The following is a 17,914-nucleotide window of genomic DNA, read 5'->3' as shown; positions in this document are numbered from 1 at the left end:
TCGATGCGATATTCTTTCAGTGGACGACTTTATTTATTCGTTAAGTGTAATTATGTAGTGTAGTGGTTTAGTCTAGCTGGTCCGCTGCACCAGTGCCCGCAGACTTGAGTAGTACTAACAGAACTGGTGGTGTCTTGACCTGAGGTATGACTCTTTGTCAGTGTGAGACACTATCTGAAACGTGCGCCCCCTGCTGTACATCTCAGACATCACACTTCCCAACAGGGTAAGGGCATCTATAGTTCATATGATTTACTTCTATCCTGTGGTTTCTTCCCCCCCCCGGTAAAAGGTTTTTCTATTCATTTGGGAAATGTTTCTTCACTCCAAACTTGGGTCTAAGGACAGAGGATTTTGTTCATTGTACAGACATACTGAAGCAATGACACTGTGATTTGGGGCTAAATAAATAAATCTGACCCAGAAGAGCAGAGATATTGTCTGGTTTCTGGAGCTCTGAGTCTGAATATGAATATGAAATCCTCTAACTTCGAAGAACTTCGACTAAGTGTAGCTTTAAATTGCTTGAGTATCGCTTTAGATTAAGTGATCTTGTTTAACATTAAGCGTCAAATCATTTGCATCGAGTGACTGTATGTGGCCCACAAACATAATCGGCACTTGGTTGCTTACCCAGTTCTGCCAATATGGATGTAAACCTCCTCAATCTAAAGATAAAAGGAAGCCCTTCAAACATACAGTGAAGTCTAATGTGATGCTAGCCCATCAATCTATGCTTGGTAGAAGTGCTACGGTCTTTATGCACTCACTTCCCACTTCTGTCCACTAGATGTCAGTGTTTCACTAGTCTCCTCTGAGAGCGAACAAAGATAATAAACTTAAGCATATAATATTTGGAGTCATGTCAATGTGCTGTATTTAGAAAAAAAAATCAACAACACCAACAAAAAAACCTCACAAAAAATAATAAACGTCCTGACAACAACCTTCACCCACTGCATCATGGGCCTGCACTCCGGTGTTCAAGAATATTGTTCAGGCATTATTCAGGGCAGCCAAGTTTCCGGAAGAGCAACTGGTGCGAGTTTAATGGACAAGGAAGAGATATTTGTTTAGGTTTCGTCTGGAAAACACGCATACGTTTCTTTCGTCAAGTAGTCTGGCTCCTTTCAAATCGTTAGAATGCCTTTGTTCGCCCAAAATCCATTTGACCAAGATGTTGGTAAGCGAAGTGCTGTTTATTTTGTGTTTTCAGTGTGTCAGAGCTGGCTGCCGATAGGGCCAACAACATCTGAAGCTAACGTTAGCTTAGCTTTAGTTCTTTAACGCTAGTTTGGTGTAACGTTTAAAGTTCAGTCGTGACCGTCAGTTTCTGGCAACAACAACACCCACACGTCCCAGTCACCCCTTAGTGTGTAGCTAACGAGCTGACTGGTTGTCAACAACTTCCATTAGGTTTATCGATAAGTTAATTTGCGAGGATAAGCGACAGCTTAGTGACTAACTTTGGGTCTGATTCATAACGATGTGCGTTAGCTAAACCGTGACTGGCTAACGTCAGTTACAAGATCACCTGATCCCAAATCAGGTCATATATCTTATTTAGGTCGATTGTTTCTATATATGACATGTGTCAGTAGGACTAGGCCAGCAATTAACTGTCATTTTGAATCTCTACCTGATATGATTTATTGCTCATCAATAGTGAAAATGACGATCTCAGTTTCTATGAACAGTCCCAAAACCCCCTGGATCTTTACTTTACAATGACACATGTGAGAAGGTGAAACAAAAAAACGTCTGTACCTTTCATTGATAGTATTAATGCTATGCCAAATGAAAGATGGAATTATTGCTTGATTAATGGATTAGTCATTTGATGGAAAATAAATCAGCTGCTACTTGTATTATCCATTAAATGCTGAGATGATTTTCAGTGTTTGTGATGGGTATTTTTCATTATTAATATACATGTCTAAGAATGCATTTGTAAATTCACCTCCCTTATCGTCAGTAATCCATTTAGTCTATTAACAGATACAGATGGATATCTCTTCAGCTCTACTTTGGGTCAATCTGATTTTAAAATGAGAGTCTGACCCTCCTTGCAGTTATGTATTTTCTCACATTTAAGTTATGTAGATTTGCATGCAAAGTTCCCAGATCACCATCCTTATCTGTCTCTGCGACACCATAGTTCTTGTATGACCAGACAATAGTACACTGTTGCACTTAACTGGCACTCTGGATGTTTTGTGGTTGTCATGACATAGTTTACTAGGAGTTGGTTTCCTGCTGACATACCACAAAGCAGCCGTGGGTCACTTCACCTGGCACACATTACAGCATCCGCTACCATCATAAGAATGAATATATTTCTATTGACTATTATGTTACTAAACATTAACTGTTGGTGAAGGAGCAGATATGATTTATTCACACAGCAAATCTCATTTAGTGAATGTGGTTTAACCATGGTATACCATGGCACAAATATGTGCAATTATTTGGCATATTGATGCTTAAGAGCTTTTGGGTTTTTTTTTAATTTTCAGGCTGACAGACTTCAGCACAACATCAAGCAGTTCTAAATGTGGCATGCCAACACTTGCTATGTGCTATTCTAACACTTGCCCACTGCAACTGGCATGTCCGCCCACAAATACATTATGTCTGAAAATGAGCAGTAGCGATGCCAGTGAAGATATTTTCTCACTCAACCATATGCACTGTATCTCTGTTTGATATATTTCCAGAGAAGGCAACCAATGAAACCAACACAACAGATGACTGGGGCCTCATTATGGACATCTGTGATAAGGTTGGAACGACAACCAATGGGTAAGCTGGAAAGCAGCCTTGGAATAAAAAGAGCGCCTTAGCATTTAAGCAGCACTGAGGTTCAAATATTTCCTTCATTAAGAACAGTACATTTTTTAAATTATCTACACTGGATATGATTATGACCATCTCACACAGGACCATCTCTAGTGTAAAGATACTGGGTTGGTTGTTCGGTATGAATTAATTGATTCTGTTCTCTTCTGTTTTAGACCAAAGGACAGCTTGAGATCCATTATGAAGAGAGTCAACCACAAAGTGCCTCATGTTGCCATGCAGGCCCTCAATGTGAGTTTTTTGCCACGTTATCATGCTACCAAATGTATGCACACATTAGATGAATACACCAACAAGATATCTACTGCACATCATATTCATTCTTCTTCAGCAAACATTGTAACATTGTCCTCAACAGTAAAAGCATCCATTATTTTTTCTGCTCCAAAGCTTCTGCTAATTTTACATTAAAAAGACAGTTTGAGATAATATGCAAAATTTTATGAAAATGCAAGCCGCTAGAAGCAAACTAATCAAGAAGAGCTCATATTCTTGTCATTACGGTATGTTTGTGTACAGATAGAGTAGCTAAAAGCATGCACAGGACTGTGTTTATGCCAAATACACTATGTTTTTTCTGTGTGTAATAGCTATTCCGAAGCACCATTTAAATACCAAATTACACTAAATTCTCCTTGAACAGCAACAAAAAAAGAAATATGAAGTTTAATAGATTTTGGGAGGGTTGAACACTTGTGTCATGTTCCAGATAATTTTCATTAGCCAGTAAATAATAAATGGAAAAAGAGAAGAAAAAAACTGTGAAAAACACTTATCATAATTTCCCAAAGCCTAAAATGACGTCTTCAGAATACTTAATTTTTTCAACCACCATCACAAAACCCAAAGACTCATCATTTACTGTTGTATGTGACATAGAAAAAGAGCAAATCTTTACCTTTTAAGAAGAAAGAAGATGCTTGCAATATGACTGAAAACAATGAAGCTGTTATCAAAATATATTGTATTTAAACATTTCCAGTACTGTTATCATTTTATTTTTACAGACTAATTGATTCATTGACTACTTGCCGCTGCTCTACTCATGTGCCATTTAGACATGAGAATTAAGTAATTACCAGGGCAGTCTGGCTCCAGTTGGGCTGTAATTTATATTTAACATTCCCACTGTTAAAGCCACTCAGGAAAATGGAAGATTTCATACTGGGAGGATTTAACTCAGACGAGATGCAATACGAGAGCTGTTTCTCTGTCTCTGCCTGAGTCATCCTGAGCAGATACTGTCGCATGGCCTGTTCTATTTTTAGATCTCTGTGTTCACTCATTCAGATATTTAAAGCCTTTTTGACATCCAAACCATTTATAATTACAAAAGATTTGTCTGCTATTAATATGTATTCTAAATAATTCAGTCACGTCAGTGGTAGGAAATAAGCTTCAGAGGTTGAAATACATTAAAAAAAAAGCCTCATTGTTTTGTGTTAATACAGTATTTACCAGGTGTTTAATTAGATTTTCTTTCTCTTGCAGTTGCTTGGTGCATGTGTGTCAAACTGTGGCAAAATATTCCACTTGGAAATCTGTTCAAGGGAGTTTGCCAGTGAAGTACGGAGTGTGCTGAGCAGGGTAAGTACACTTGTCTGGCTTTTTTTCTTTTACTATTCATACTTGTCACTACATCTGTCTGTCATCTCTTTGTTCACTCTTGACTGGTGTCATTCTCACACACATGCACCCTCTCACTCGTTGACTTAAAGATTGCAGATAGAATCATAACATGCTCTTCAAACAGTTTAGCCCTTAAATGTGTTAGGGCCTTGTTATTGGGCAGCCAGTCCTCTTCTATCATAAAAACACAGGAGGGCAGTGATCATAGCTGTTTGGTTGCCTGTCATCTGTAGGCCCACCCTAAGGTGTGTGAGAAGCTAAAGGCTCTGATGGTGGAGTGGGCAGAAGAATTCCAGAAGGATCCGCAACTCAGCCTGATCAGCGCCACCATCAAGTCTTTGAAAGAGGACGGCATCAGCTTCCCCTCTGCATCTTCACAGGTCAGTTGACATCATAGAGCAATCTCACCTTCATTTCTAATTTACTGTTATCATTATTCAGTCCACTTCCCCTCAGAAGGAATCTAAAATCTAAATCTGTCTGCCCTTTTCACCAGCCAGCATTTTTTTACAAGAAGAAACTTCGTTAGCTTCCAGATGTAACAGCATTTTGTTTTATCCGCTTCCATCATAACACGCAATCGTCATCATGCAACAGAAGTCATGTGTAAGCAGTTCACTTGCACACTCCTCTGTTTTGCTGATTTTTCTTCCCCTATTTAATCTCATTCCCAACGCATTTGGCGTCCCAACAGTAACAAGATAACTGTGTGTGGATAACCTGTCTAGCCTGATGCTGTTGTTACAGCTGTGGTTTCACAGCTGACCAGTGTGTTGCCACTGTGACGGTTCAGGTTGGGTGGAGCTCGTCTCTCTGCATTTGTATGGCGAGTGCTTACAGTGGAATTTCCTCTTGACATATTTGACATTATTCTGCGGATATTTGTGCTCAGATGCCAGGATCAGGACCGTCTTCTTGATGGTTAGGGACAAAGCTGCCCTCTGTTTTCTTTTCTTTTCTTTTCTTTTCTTTTCTTTTCTTTTCAGTTCTTTGTTTGATGTGTGCGTCATTTGTTATCTAACAGCCTTGTATGTGTCGAGGGTTGAAGTGGACTTTGCTCACAGGGTGTCATAAATCAGCTGACCTACAGTTGTACCATGTGTGGTCATCGTCTCTTTGTGGCTGGCGCTGTTTGTTAAGAGCTCCCCTTCTATAGATGATGTAAACTTGGAGTTTGTCACTCTACTTTGAGAAATGTATTTTACAGGAGAAAAGAAGAATTAATAAGTAATTCAAACACCACCACACACGGTGTCTACTGAGAGTCATGATATATTAATGTGCTTTAAGCATAATGTGCTTTGTGAATTTGTATTTAGAATGCCGAAGTTCCGAGTATCTCTTACAAGGCCAATAAGCAAATTCCCTGTGTTAATCTGGTGTTCATATTCAAAAAGCTTTTTGTGGCCAGAGGAAGCTGAATGTAATCTGTTAAATTTCATCTAGTGATGGCGCTTACTGGCTTAATTGCATTGTGGGTAATGTAGGTGCCAGGTTTGAAAAAGAAAGGGACAGAGCTGTAATAAAAAAGGTGATGTCTCGAGTTCTGCTGTACTTTCCATAACTATTATTAATAGTCCAACTATGTTATGGAAGTGTAATGTTCGACCCGTGAACTGCTTTCCAAAGTTACCCTTTAAGCACGGCCATAGATTGGTATATCAAGACAACACTAGACAAATCCTGTAAAAGATCCTGTAATTCAAATCCAGCGTAACAGCGTGGCCATAAAATCACCATAAAACACCTCTGCATTTTTAATGCAGTCCAGTTCAACTGCACTGCAGACTCCTTAGCAAACATTGGTTAATGAATATCTTCAGCAGTGTAAAAGATAAATGGACATCACACTGTACAACTGATCAGTTTTATCCCTATACGCAGAATATGGATTAACAAACAGTTGTGTGTGTTGTAGAAATTGTCATAAAATCTCTGGGATTTAATTTTCCATCTCATCTTCACTGTGTTGCCTTTGGCTGTGTTGGTGTGCTGTGTGTCATGTAATGGGATGGGCCAGGGAACCTGCTTTAATGGAGAGCAGGTGGCACATGAGGCAGCAGGTATGACATTTATCAGCTGATGAGCAAACAGCAGCAGGTAGTGCCACTCAAGCTGCTGCAGCGCCTTGTATTTCCCTTGGGCTCATCATTCATTCTTTAGTGTGATATTTAAACAGCATGCAGGTACCTTTTTTCTATCTGTTTTCAGCTTCATCCTACCAGTCGGTGTTGTCATGGTACAGGAATTTCTAACCTTGTGACAGTACCTTGAAAAATAGTGATAATTTCTGTCATTTCCAATACCATGGGGAAATATATACACATTGAGTGCATGATGTTTGTTTTTTTTCTATAAGATAAATATAACGATAACAAGAAGCATCTCTTCTTGGCTAGCAGCAGGCGAACAACAGAGAGACTGGTAAACATCAAATATCACACTTTTTTTTTTAGAAATATTAATTTTTTTCTCTTTAGGTTTGGACTTTGAAAATAAAGTGTGTTTGGGTAAGTCAGTTCGCTGTTGTAGAGCAGAGAGAGGTAGAAAGTACAGCTGGTACTGGCACATCAAGACGAGTGCAACAGCTGAGTTTTACAGTCCTTCACGTGCACCTTTCTGTTGATTTATAAAGCATTTTGTTTTCTTGCTCCACAGTCTGCTGGTTGAAGTAAGCACAAGCAAAATGTGTACTTTTGTGTGTCGTTTTAAAATGGAATGAAATCTCTACCCATCAGGCACAAACTGGCACCCTGCTGGTCTCCAGGTTTTGGGATGTACCATAGATCGCATTACATTTAGTTATATACTCATTGTAAGATGTTGTTATTGCTCACATGGTTATCAAACCTCACCTATGCTTGCTTCCCTACACCTGTTACTTGTAGTGTGTGTATTTTACAGTGTGTGTAAGACTGATTGTTACCAATGTGGTTAAGTTATTTGTACTTGATGCATTTCTTGCACGATATAATTGCTGTATAAATGTAGCTGTTACCAAATTTTTTTACAGGCTCTATAGCCAGAATGCAGGACCAGTTGTGTTTTACTTACTTAAACTAAAATCTAAACTATTAATGAGGTAAAAAAAAAAAAAAAGGTTTTCGTTCTGCTCCATATTAGTTGCCAATGACTTGCTTGAATTTGCAGTTGTTTCTTGTATCTCAATATTCTCGAAGCACACTATTGACCAGAGCAATACTCTTCTGCCACTGTACTGTAAAAGTTTAATTTCTTATTGCCACCTTAAGAGGATCCATAACTGTGAGAATTCTGCCTGCAGCTTGTAGATCTGCTCATGGGTGTTAGATTTTCTTTCACAGTGTATGTACAAAAGAAACAATGGCGCAGTACTCTGTTTCACCAGCTGCCAGTATTAAGCATTAGTTTAACCACTGTGAATATGTGGGTGTGAAGAGTTGTTGTCTAGCTATGGCAACAACATCCAGTTGACCTGTTTTGTCCACTCTGACCTCATTGCGTGTTAGAGAGCGGCCTGAGGTCACCTCAGATTAGACATAATGAGACAGCCTGGTGTCTGAAGGGGACAGCGCGTCTCTGAGCAACATGTAGTACCCAATGTGTACTGCAGGTGGCATTACACTCACTGTCACTACTCTGTTTTCTCTCCATCTTGTATGTATACGACCCCAACACACACACACACACACACACACACACACACACACACACACAGCCATGACCTTATCTTTCTATATTGACTGCAGGGCTCCACCGTAAAGGTCAACACACCTGCTGCGAGTAAAGCATCAGATGATGACAACCTGGCCAAAGGTAAAGTGAGACGCCACCATTCAGCTCCACACACTATCACAAGTACACTTCATCTGTTGTTATCTGCATTATTCTCTACAACAGATACATTACTTCCAACTGCTGTGCTGTTTGTTTAAGGTTTATTGTTATCCGTTTAGAACAATATTCTCAGGAAACAGTTCATTTCATTAAATTAATTATTTAAGACGTCCTCATGCATCAGAAGGTTGTTTTGTTGACGGCATCACTGATTATTTCCATTTCACATTGAAGCTTTCTTCAGAGATCTATTTGTATTCCGAAATTAAAGGGAAACATTAATCCTGTGTCTGCCAAGCCCATGTCCTGGAAATTTGACTCTACTCTCCTCTCCTCGCCTCTCTTCTCCACTCCCAGCCATCGAGCTGTCCCTACAGGAGCAGAAGCAGCAGGCGGAGACACGACCCCTGACCGTTACCTCCGACCCCCCGAGCTACACCAACGGTGGCGGGGGCCAGGAGGTCCGGAAGGTGCGTGCGCTGTACGACTTCGAGGCTGCTGAGGACAATGAGCTGACCTTCAAAACTGGAGAACTTATCCTGGTTTTGGATGACAGGTTAGTGTTTGCCGACTCCTCCAAACTTGAATCAGCTCCTTTATATCCTCAAAGCACAAATGTTGGTGTTATCACCAGTCGGTGATCATCCAAAGCAGTGACATCATAACAGAATTCATAATCTCTTAGGCAGCACTTGTGCAGTAAACCTTATAAATCTTATAATGTCCTCGGCTTTGTTGACAGTGTGTCAAAGAGGCATCCAGAAGTGTGAATCCAATTCCTAATAAACCCTCAGATCCTTCAATAATTATTATATGTACACGTGTTTGTGCGCTTGGTTTAATTTTGTCGGGTTTTTGAACATGCAAATTGAGAGATGCAGTTTGTCTACATTGAGCATACAACCACCTATAACTGCGTAACCATGATTTGAGTTCCCCAGATCTAGGGTCAGCATTAAATTGTCGTCACTTCATAACAGCTGTACACCATACATACACCTTTTTTTTCCTTCAAAATCCATGGCCAAATCCATGAGGATTCATGGAAATGTTGAGAAGTACCCTCTCACAATGAGACCGATCCTCCATTCAAGTTTAGTAGCAGTATGTTCAATAGTCTCTCTCTCTCTCTCTCTCTCTCTCTCTCTCTCTCTCTCTCTCTCTCTCTCTCTCTCTCTCTCTCTCTCTCTCTCTCTCTGTTTCAGCTTGACCCACATTTTAAATGTCAATCAATAAAAGTACCTTTAACCTACTCCTGTTGCTCTTACAGTGCATTCAGTGCAGCACAGCAGAAATCAAATATTAATTTTCACGATCACATATAATTTTTTACACTTTGATTTATATAATCAACTGTAGAATTTTCGTTAACAGTCCTAATATAAATGATGTTTTTTGTGGGACCTGTTAAAAATGTAGACGTCCACACACCAATCATCGTAAAGCAAACAGCCGCCATTCAGCTATGAAAAAATGTATGCCTTTCCTAGCTTGAAAGAATCACTTCAGTTCTTACACCTTTCCTGATTTACATCCAAATTTGCAATTAATAAAGTGGCTTTATGAAAGTCTGTCCTACTAATAAAGAAAGCAACACTTGAATTCTGAAGAGATGACTCATTTAGCAGCTGATGAGCTTATTGTTCCTGTTTGATGCTTTTGTTTTCTAGTGATCCAAACTGGTGGAAAGGAGAGAACCACAGAGGAGTGGGGCTTTTCCCCTCCAACTTTGTCACAACCAATCTGAATGCTGAGCCAGAACCAGGTTGGTCTTTCTGCTGAATCTCAAAGTGAACATTGCTCTGGTTTGTCTGACCAATTTGATATTGCCAGGAGCAAACAACTCTCAGTACTGCTATTAAAACGAAACCTTTTCATCCACAGTGGCTTATGTTGAAAAGACAACCAGTCCTGAAGAGACGGCCATAGAAACCAAAGTTGAGCCTGAGCCTATCTTCATCGACGAGGTAATACATTTCCTCAGTGCATACATATATAAATCCACATTGCCCGCATCAGTCTACCAAACTGTTCCCTTTTCTCTGCAGGGGAAGATGGACAGAACACTGGCACTGCTGCAGAATGCAGATCCTGCAGATCCGGCTCCTGACTCCCCAGAGCTGATCCAGCTGGAGGGTATAAACATTAATGCTGGTGTAAATCTAGTCGCTCAGCCAGTGAGAACTGCAGTCAGTCTGTTATGTTCTAACTCTGTTTCTGTTCCCCCTCTAACTGTAAAATCTGAACAGGTGCTTGTGAACAGATGAACCCAATGATTGATGAGAAGCTGCAGGAGATTGACAGGTAGAGTGTTAAAGATGTGGACTTCTCATATTTATCAGAACGATTACGACTGATTCATTAACGGTCCAGCTGTGTCTGAGATTATCTAACATCTATTTCTGCTTCAGTGAAGTTTAGGATAAAGATAGCGATGCTGGTGCCTCAGCTGTCTTCAGGCTTCAGAGGACAATCTTTTGACCAGGTGGACTGTTCTAAAACTGAAATACACCCTTGTAAGATACACGTTTCCCTCTTTGTTGCAGGAAACACTCAGAGTTGTCGGAGTTGAATGTTAAAGTTCTTGAGGCCCTGGAGCTTTACAACAAGCTCATGAACGAGGCTCCCTTCTACTCAGCCTACTCCAAGATGCAGCAGCAGTACGCAGCAGCCGGCTCAGCTGTACCCATGCAGGTGAGGAAACGGTACCTGATTTGTCCTCTTTGCTGCCCAGACTCTCTCCTTAATAACCATTTCATCTTGTGTGTAGCACTGATACCTACATATTTTATTCGTGTAGCTTTGCAATATTGAAAGTTAAAACTACGAGCATGCCTGAATCAATCAGTCAATCAATAAATCAAACAAAAAGCACGCAAACAAATGAAAAGGACACGAGATAGAGTAGAAAATTATGTCAGCCCCTTCATAACTCTGCTTTTTAGACTGGATTGCTAGCAGCTTAGCTAATGTACTGGTACTGTCAACAGTGTCTACACATTTGTGGATATCTCAAAATAGAGATCTTGTCGATAACCCTGATACTAAAAAGAAATTATTAATACTGCACTTATAAAACACATATAATAGTAATAATGTGTGAATAATCCAGCACAGACTTTATTTTCAAAACTTTCAAAATGTTGATGGGACAAACATGATTTATAAAGACTAACCCAGATAAAAGTCGGTCCAGCCTTTCAGCTTGAAGTATGACGGTGACCCTGACTCACTTCTTTGCTGTTGAGTGAAACTGGCAGGGGAATCTGTTTAGAGTGCTACAAGTTTTAATAAAAATAATGCTATTCGGCACCAGTGTATTGATAATTGCATAATGCAGTGAAACGATATATTACAATATCGATATTTTGTCCCACTGTTGTTCTTTTCACTACACTTGTATTTTGAGTGATATTTATTTGCCAGAAAGAGACGAAAAAAACAGTAAACAAAGCTTAGATGAATTTGACAGTAATTCAGTTTGACCTTCCTCAGATAAAAGGTTGAACGGATTTTATTGGTTAATGGGAAAGTGTTGTTTCTAAGTTAACTGAAATGCTGAAGCTTTAGCTGATTGTTAAGTATGTCTGTAGTCTTAATGACTGCTAAGATCGCAAATTAAGGTCAGCAAATGAAGTGGCTTTGTTGCTCTCCAAAGGGAATTGGATTCATGTTTACTTGGACAACTTTATATCCCATCACTCAGGCTTCTGGCAGATGAACTGCAGTCGTCTTTTCTCTGCTCTGTGATGTGTTCCACATCAATAAAAAGCCGCACCATGTCATGCATAATTTAAGGATGGTCAGAGGTTGGCTCTCACTTCAGAGCAGTAAAGGTTGAATATTTTCTGTGTAGAAGAGGACCTGTGTTAACTACATAGTGTGCCCACCCACAAGCAGCGGACTGTCCCTCTTTCCTATGGATTCTATTGATCTATTGATTTATGTTTTTATGTAGACAACAGTGGACTAATGTTGAGGAAAATCATTCAGAGCAGTCATATGATTATACATTGCTATTAGTGTCCTGTTTTTTTTCTCACATCCTTTCCTCGTGTGATATATTTGGCCAGCAAAGCAGTTGATTTTCTTGCTTTTTGTACTTGTCCTGATAGCTTAACATTCAGTCAGCCTTTTTCTCCCTCCCTGGAGAGTCGCAGGCAGCCTGGCTTTTCTTGGCACTGGCTGTTTTCTCTGTAGTGATTGATGTCACTGTCTCTCCCTCGAGATTTAGAAAAATGTCCACATCACTGGCCAGGCCCACACTGAAGTGCTGCATGTCCTTTTTCTTTCTTTTTTGCCCTTCATCATTTTTTTTTTTTTTTTTTTTTTGCAGACTATTGTGAAACTGCTTACCATGTTGTTGTTGCACCTGCAAAAGCAAACATTTTGCACATAAGCACTTCAAATTAGTTAACTGTATTTAATGATTTACATCCGCTAGCATATATCTGTTATACTGGTGCTCTTCCTCATAATTTGAGTAAGTGTGAAAAATATGCAGCAATACTTCCTGACTTACTGGAATAGTTGGCAATTAATTCATCCGACGGCCTGGTGTTTTACATCTCACATTCTCTGTGTAACTCCCAGTTGCCAGACCTGTTCTGGAGGCTTAACATTCAGTGATGGACATCTCTTTTATTACCGTTGCTCGTGTCAGCCTGGGGCAGACATGATATTATTTTTATCAGGCGAGAGAAAGAAACTCTGGTCTTACAAGCTCAGAAACTTGCATCTGCTTGTTTAACATGCAACTTCTAGAACATTTGTTGTGAACATTTATTTTGAAATGTTTGTGTTGTAAGTGCAACATCATCTACAGTCAGGCTGTTTATGTCTATTCCTCATGAGTTATTTCAGTTAGAATGTCGTTTCTTGTTGACTGGCGAAATACTGACACACTATTTTTATTGATGGGGAATTATGATATGTATGCTCTCAGCAGTTATTAAAGCTAAACTGCAGCGCTCCTTCTCTTGTGTTTAGGGCTACCTCGGCCCAGCCGGCGCTCCTTACATGCCCGCAGCAATGCCGCAGGTTCCTTCGGCTCAGCCCTATACTATGCCCAACGACCCGCCTGCATCTCTGCACTCAGTGCCACCCAACGTCTCAGCCCCACCCAGCAGCCAGGCTGCTCAGCCACCCTACATGAGGTAAGAAAACAGCACTGCCATTGTAAACAGGACCTGTTAGACTGTCAAAGCACTCTGTAGTAACCCCAAGACATAATGATGAGGCTCACATCATGTGACTCACAGCTCAATGCCTCAGATCAATTGACTTAAAGCTGCTTGAGTTACCAGCTTTGAATATTAAGCAGTTAGACAACAGTTAGGGTGTGGATGTTGGCACTAAAATGGTAGACAGTTGCGATTTCATAAAAAATAATTTTATCATAAATAAAAAATATGATATACATTTGTGACAGGGGAACTTTAACATAGAATCAACTTCAGTAAATTGGCTCTGCTATTCCAAATCAGTTAAAAGGTTTGCAGACAGAACAACTGGTGACTGTCAGCCCTAGATAATATGTAACAAAGGTGTACTATGTTACTTTTCTGTCACAATCATGGTTATGTTAGTCTTGATCTATAGACTTCTGGATCGTCAGTGAGCTGTTTTTGATCGCACCCCACCATTACTGAAAATGAAAGCCTGTTTTGATCAAATGTTAAAAAATGACACCGTGTGGCTTTAAAGTTCATTGTTAACACTTAATTATAACCACCATGTCTAAATGGTAGATTTATAGTTGATTAACTGTAGCGAGGAGTTATTTCACTGTTTCAATTGTATCTATAAAAATGCTCTGGATGGCCAGTGTGTTTACTTGAACATTTGCTCAATAAATGGTTCATGAATCATTTCGCTATTGCAGAACTTCTGTAGTGCACCTTTAATATGCAAGAGATCTAAAAAGTAGTCCCCTGTGAGAGAAGACTTGGTGCTACAGAAGCTTAACACATCTTGCATTAAAGGATGGTTGTTCTCTCCACTTCTCTGCATATTCAGCTTTCTTTTTTCTTAGATAGTAAGTTGTATTTTTTTGTCTCGTGTCCAAAAAAAGATCAAAGCAGATAAGCAGAGAAAACAGACGGACGAGTGGTGTACAAGTACCTTGTTCGTCAACACTGATTATTTTGGCTGATCCTCATCATATTTGTCCTTGGAGTGTTTCCCAGAGAAAGTCACAGCATGTGCAATCTGACTGTAGCTTTCAAATGGACTTTCTGTAATAGACTGTATCAGAGCTGGGTGACATGGCAGATATTAGTATCATTATATTTAATAAAATATTTTTTCAATGTGCACAATACATATCCTGTTGTCTGCAAATCTCATTCACCCATTAAATGTGATCTGTGTTCACTGAACTGTTACACCAGAATAAAACTTTATGTAAAAGTCCCAAACATAAAAACAAAAAAGTAACAGCATATTTACTTGTATTTTTTTTTGTACATTCTGGCAGCAGTTAGTTACTCTGGTGATGTTCTGCCCTTTATTTGTTTGGAGTGTGAATGTAATTACGTATTGCATCTTTAAATGTATTGTAAAATGTAAGTACATTTACATGTTGATGCTCAATTTCCATGTTTGTTGTTGGTACTAAGCATCGCGTCTGTTTTCTTCACAGCAGTGGTATGAACGCTCAGTACATGAACCAAGCTGCAGGAGCTCATTACCCACCCCAGGCGGGCGTGGCAATGGACATGTCGACCTATCACAACTCCAGCATGCCACCTGTATCCTATCCCGTGGCTGCTCCCCCTCACCAGGCTCCTCAGCAGCAGCAGGCAGCGTACTATCAACAGCCCTTGCTGTAAAACTCCAACTGACAGCAGACCTGAGATGAATACACCCTTCAGATATTTCCCTTTCCAGTGGTGTGTTCATGTGGCCTACGTTTGTGCGAGTGTTTTTGTTTGTGTGGCATTGCTTTGGGGGACATTCCTTGAGACAGTTTTTGTGCCTGATGAGCTGAATCGAACACACCCCCCCGGAGGGTTGAAATAACTGAGGTGTGTATGTAGCGCAGGACTGTTGTTCATCTGAATCAGGACTCTGCATGGCCTCGGCTACTATACATGGGGCTAAACATGGCGTCAGGAAATCGCTCCTGTCCTCACGTCTTTTCTCCTGGCAGTGAGCTGGTCTTCACAGACGCCACAGGTCAACACACATGAAGGGTTGTTCACCAATGCAGGGCCATGCAAAGACAAGTCTCTTTCAGAAGAAATTAGCATACAACAACACCATGCTACTCCTATATTTTTGAATTGACCCCCCCCCCCCCTCACAGAATTCATGCACATCTTGGTGGTAACAGAGGGTCAGGCCATGTCCTCATTAATGTAGATACATGTGAAAAAATGCTTTCTTTACTCTCCCTGGTGGCCTTTATCCACACAATCTTGTCTACACCGGCCATGTAGCAAAAGGCAGCACGTCACCTGTCTACACTGGAGACCTTCAGCCGCAGCACTGTTGTGCACTAGAAGGGTTTGGCAGCATATTTAACATTAAAAAAAAGACCAGTGTCATAATTTTCACACAGGAATAAAGTGGAAATAAAATAGCTGCATGTAAAAAAAGCAGTTGAAACGTTAGCCTGTGCACAGCTGGTTCAGACAGCTGTATTGATCAAAAAGTGAAGCATCTGTTCTGTCAGGTGTTCGTGAGACTGATAAGTGAAAAACATGCAAGCTGAAAACAAATCCAGTAAAACAAGTACATTAAATTCCAGACTCACGTTGTGGTTCATTCTTGATGGACTTGCGTGATAAACTAGTGTGCCAGCTAGTGTAGACTGAACCCCACTTAACCCCTCGGTGGCATTTTCACATCTATCTGCATTATTGTGAACATGGCACAAATGTTTTGTTTTCCTTTTTTAGTTTTTAATTGCCGTCTTGTTTTTAAGTCTGTCGGTGAATCTTGTTGTGAGCGCTCATGTTTCTGCATGGCCTGCACTTATTCAGTGTGTGGGTGCTCGCTTCAGGACAAAGTGTGCAGTTCTCTCAAAGGCAGGAGCTCTCTCTCTCTCTCTCTCTCTCTCTCTCTCTCTCTCTCTCTCTCTCTCTCTCTCTCTCTCTCTCTCTCTCTCTCTCTCTCTCTCTCTCTCTCTCTCTCTCTCTCTCTCTCTCTCTCTCTCTCTCTCTCTCTCTCTCTCTCTCACCAGCATCCATCACTGTAGTTGATCGATGTTTTGAGCAGAACTCCTGAAGTACAAACTATATTTTCAACTATCAATTATGTATGTTAACAGTTCTATTTGTGTAATGGTTCCAAGACAACGTTCCCATACACTCACTGCCTTGTAATGCATTCTGTGGTTGCATTTGAGATATTTAAGATGACGTCTTTGTGTGTTTGTGTGTATGTGTGCACATATTTGTTTTCTGCATACGTATGTGTGTCTTGCATACGTATGTGTTCGAGGGCTTGTCCACAATAGGTTCTTCATCAATGTAAAATGACATTGATTTTCATGGATCATCAGATTTTAGGGTGAACTGAGAAATGGTTAGCTGCACCTGTTTGTGTGTTTATTAATCTGCTGAAACACTGCGTCTGTTCATGACTATTACGTCTGTACCTTCCTGCCTCTCGTCTCCGTGTGTGCTAACAAACCTGTTAGAGTTCATGTTTTATGCAAATGCACGATGTTAAATTTCAAAATTGTCAATGACATTGCCTGTACTTTGATTTATATATATTGAGACATTATACATGTATAATTTACATGGTTGGAGAATGTGTAATTATTCTTACTTTGCTTCTGCTTTTGACTTTCATTGTTCAGGCAAAATATAAGTGGAACAAAATTTCAAAGACGATAAGAATCATAGTTGCTGCTTGTACGAAGAGAGGGAAGTGAAACATCATGTTTTACTCTTCAGTTTTAATATACAAAGGAGCAGCTCTAATAGAATCCACAGTCCTGTTGCAGTAGCTTCATAGTTAAAATTTTAGCCACAGCTGTTCCTTTACCGGCCTCATATGAAAGCCGTTGTATATTAGTTGTAAAATACCTGGTTTTGTCAGTGACATTGACATTGCACCTTAGCTTTGTAAACATGTATTTACCACTGGATGCCTTGTTTTTCTGTAGGAATCAAAGAATGACACGGACGCAACTTTGGCGAGTAACTTCAGTCTCAGTATCCGCTGGATATGTATAATTCTGTAAAAATATTCCAGGAGAAGTTCCTTTATCCAGGATTTTAAAACTGCTTTTGTAACAGAGCAAACTATAATATTCTTTGAAATAAAAAAAAAACATTGACCTGTGTTGGGGGTGGTCTCGATCTATATTTCCCTTCGGAGGCCTTGAAGTAATTACATTTATACAATTAATAGGAAGGTGATTAAAATAGTAACTGTCCACCTAATTAGCCTCTCCAGTTCCCTGCACACATCTCCACCTGCACCTGATGAGGAAGCTGATGATACGATCATTGCCCAGAAGACATCATTTATTCACTGAACTTGGCCTTTTATATAGTTTCTGAAAGCTGTGCTGGGGATCCTTTGAAGGCCAGCACTGTTATGGTGGCAGAGTGAAGCTAAAAACGGTTTTCTTTAATTAAATGCTCAAAGC

General features: G+C 40.0%; 1 protein-coding gene across 3 annotated transcripts; it reads left to right on the top strand.

Moving 5' to 3' along the window:
• Positions 1–103: 103 nt before the first annotated feature.
• stam2 (signal transducing adaptor molecule (SH3 domain and ITAM motif) 2) lies at positions 104–17,604 on the top strand. Of its 3 annotated transcripts, none has more exons than XM_037109051.1 (14): positions 104–226; positions 2,718–2,802; positions 3,015–3,090; positions 4,351–4,446; positions 4,722–4,868; positions 8,217–8,283; positions 8,662–8,860; positions 9,975–10,069; positions 10,189–10,271; positions 10,353–10,440; positions 10,554–10,608; positions 10,851–10,998; positions 13,294–13,460; positions 14,948–17,604. In XM_037109051.1, the coding sequence occupies exons 2-14, from the start codon at positions 2,765–2,767 to the stop codon at positions 15,135–15,137; spliced, it is 1,449 nt and encodes a 482-aa protein (XP_036964946.1). In that variant the 5' UTR covers positions 104–226; positions 2,718–2,764; the 3' UTR covers positions 15,138–17,604. The 3 variants fall into 3 exon arrangements, with proteins under 3 accessions (XP_036964946.1, XP_036964945.1, XP_036964944.1); XM_037109050.1 differs by lacking the exon at positions 104–226 and adding an exon at positions 998–1,183 and having other exon boundaries at positions 14,951–17,604; XM_037109049.1 differs by lacking the exon at positions 104–226 and adding an exon at positions 999–1,183.
• The last annotated feature ends 310 nt before the right edge of the window (positions 17,605–17,914 follow it).

This window comes from Acanthopagrus latus, chromosome 9, assembly GCF_904848185.1.
Source record: "Acanthopagrus latus isolate v.2019 chromosome 9, fAcaLat1.1, whole genome shotgun sequence".
NCBI classification, from domain to species: Eukaryota; Metazoa; Chordata; class Actinopteri; order Spariformes; family Sparidae; genus Acanthopagrus; species Acanthopagrus latus.
The sequence above is the reverse complement of the archived record's forward strand: the minus strand, read 5'-3'. Positions and strand labels throughout refer to the sequence as shown.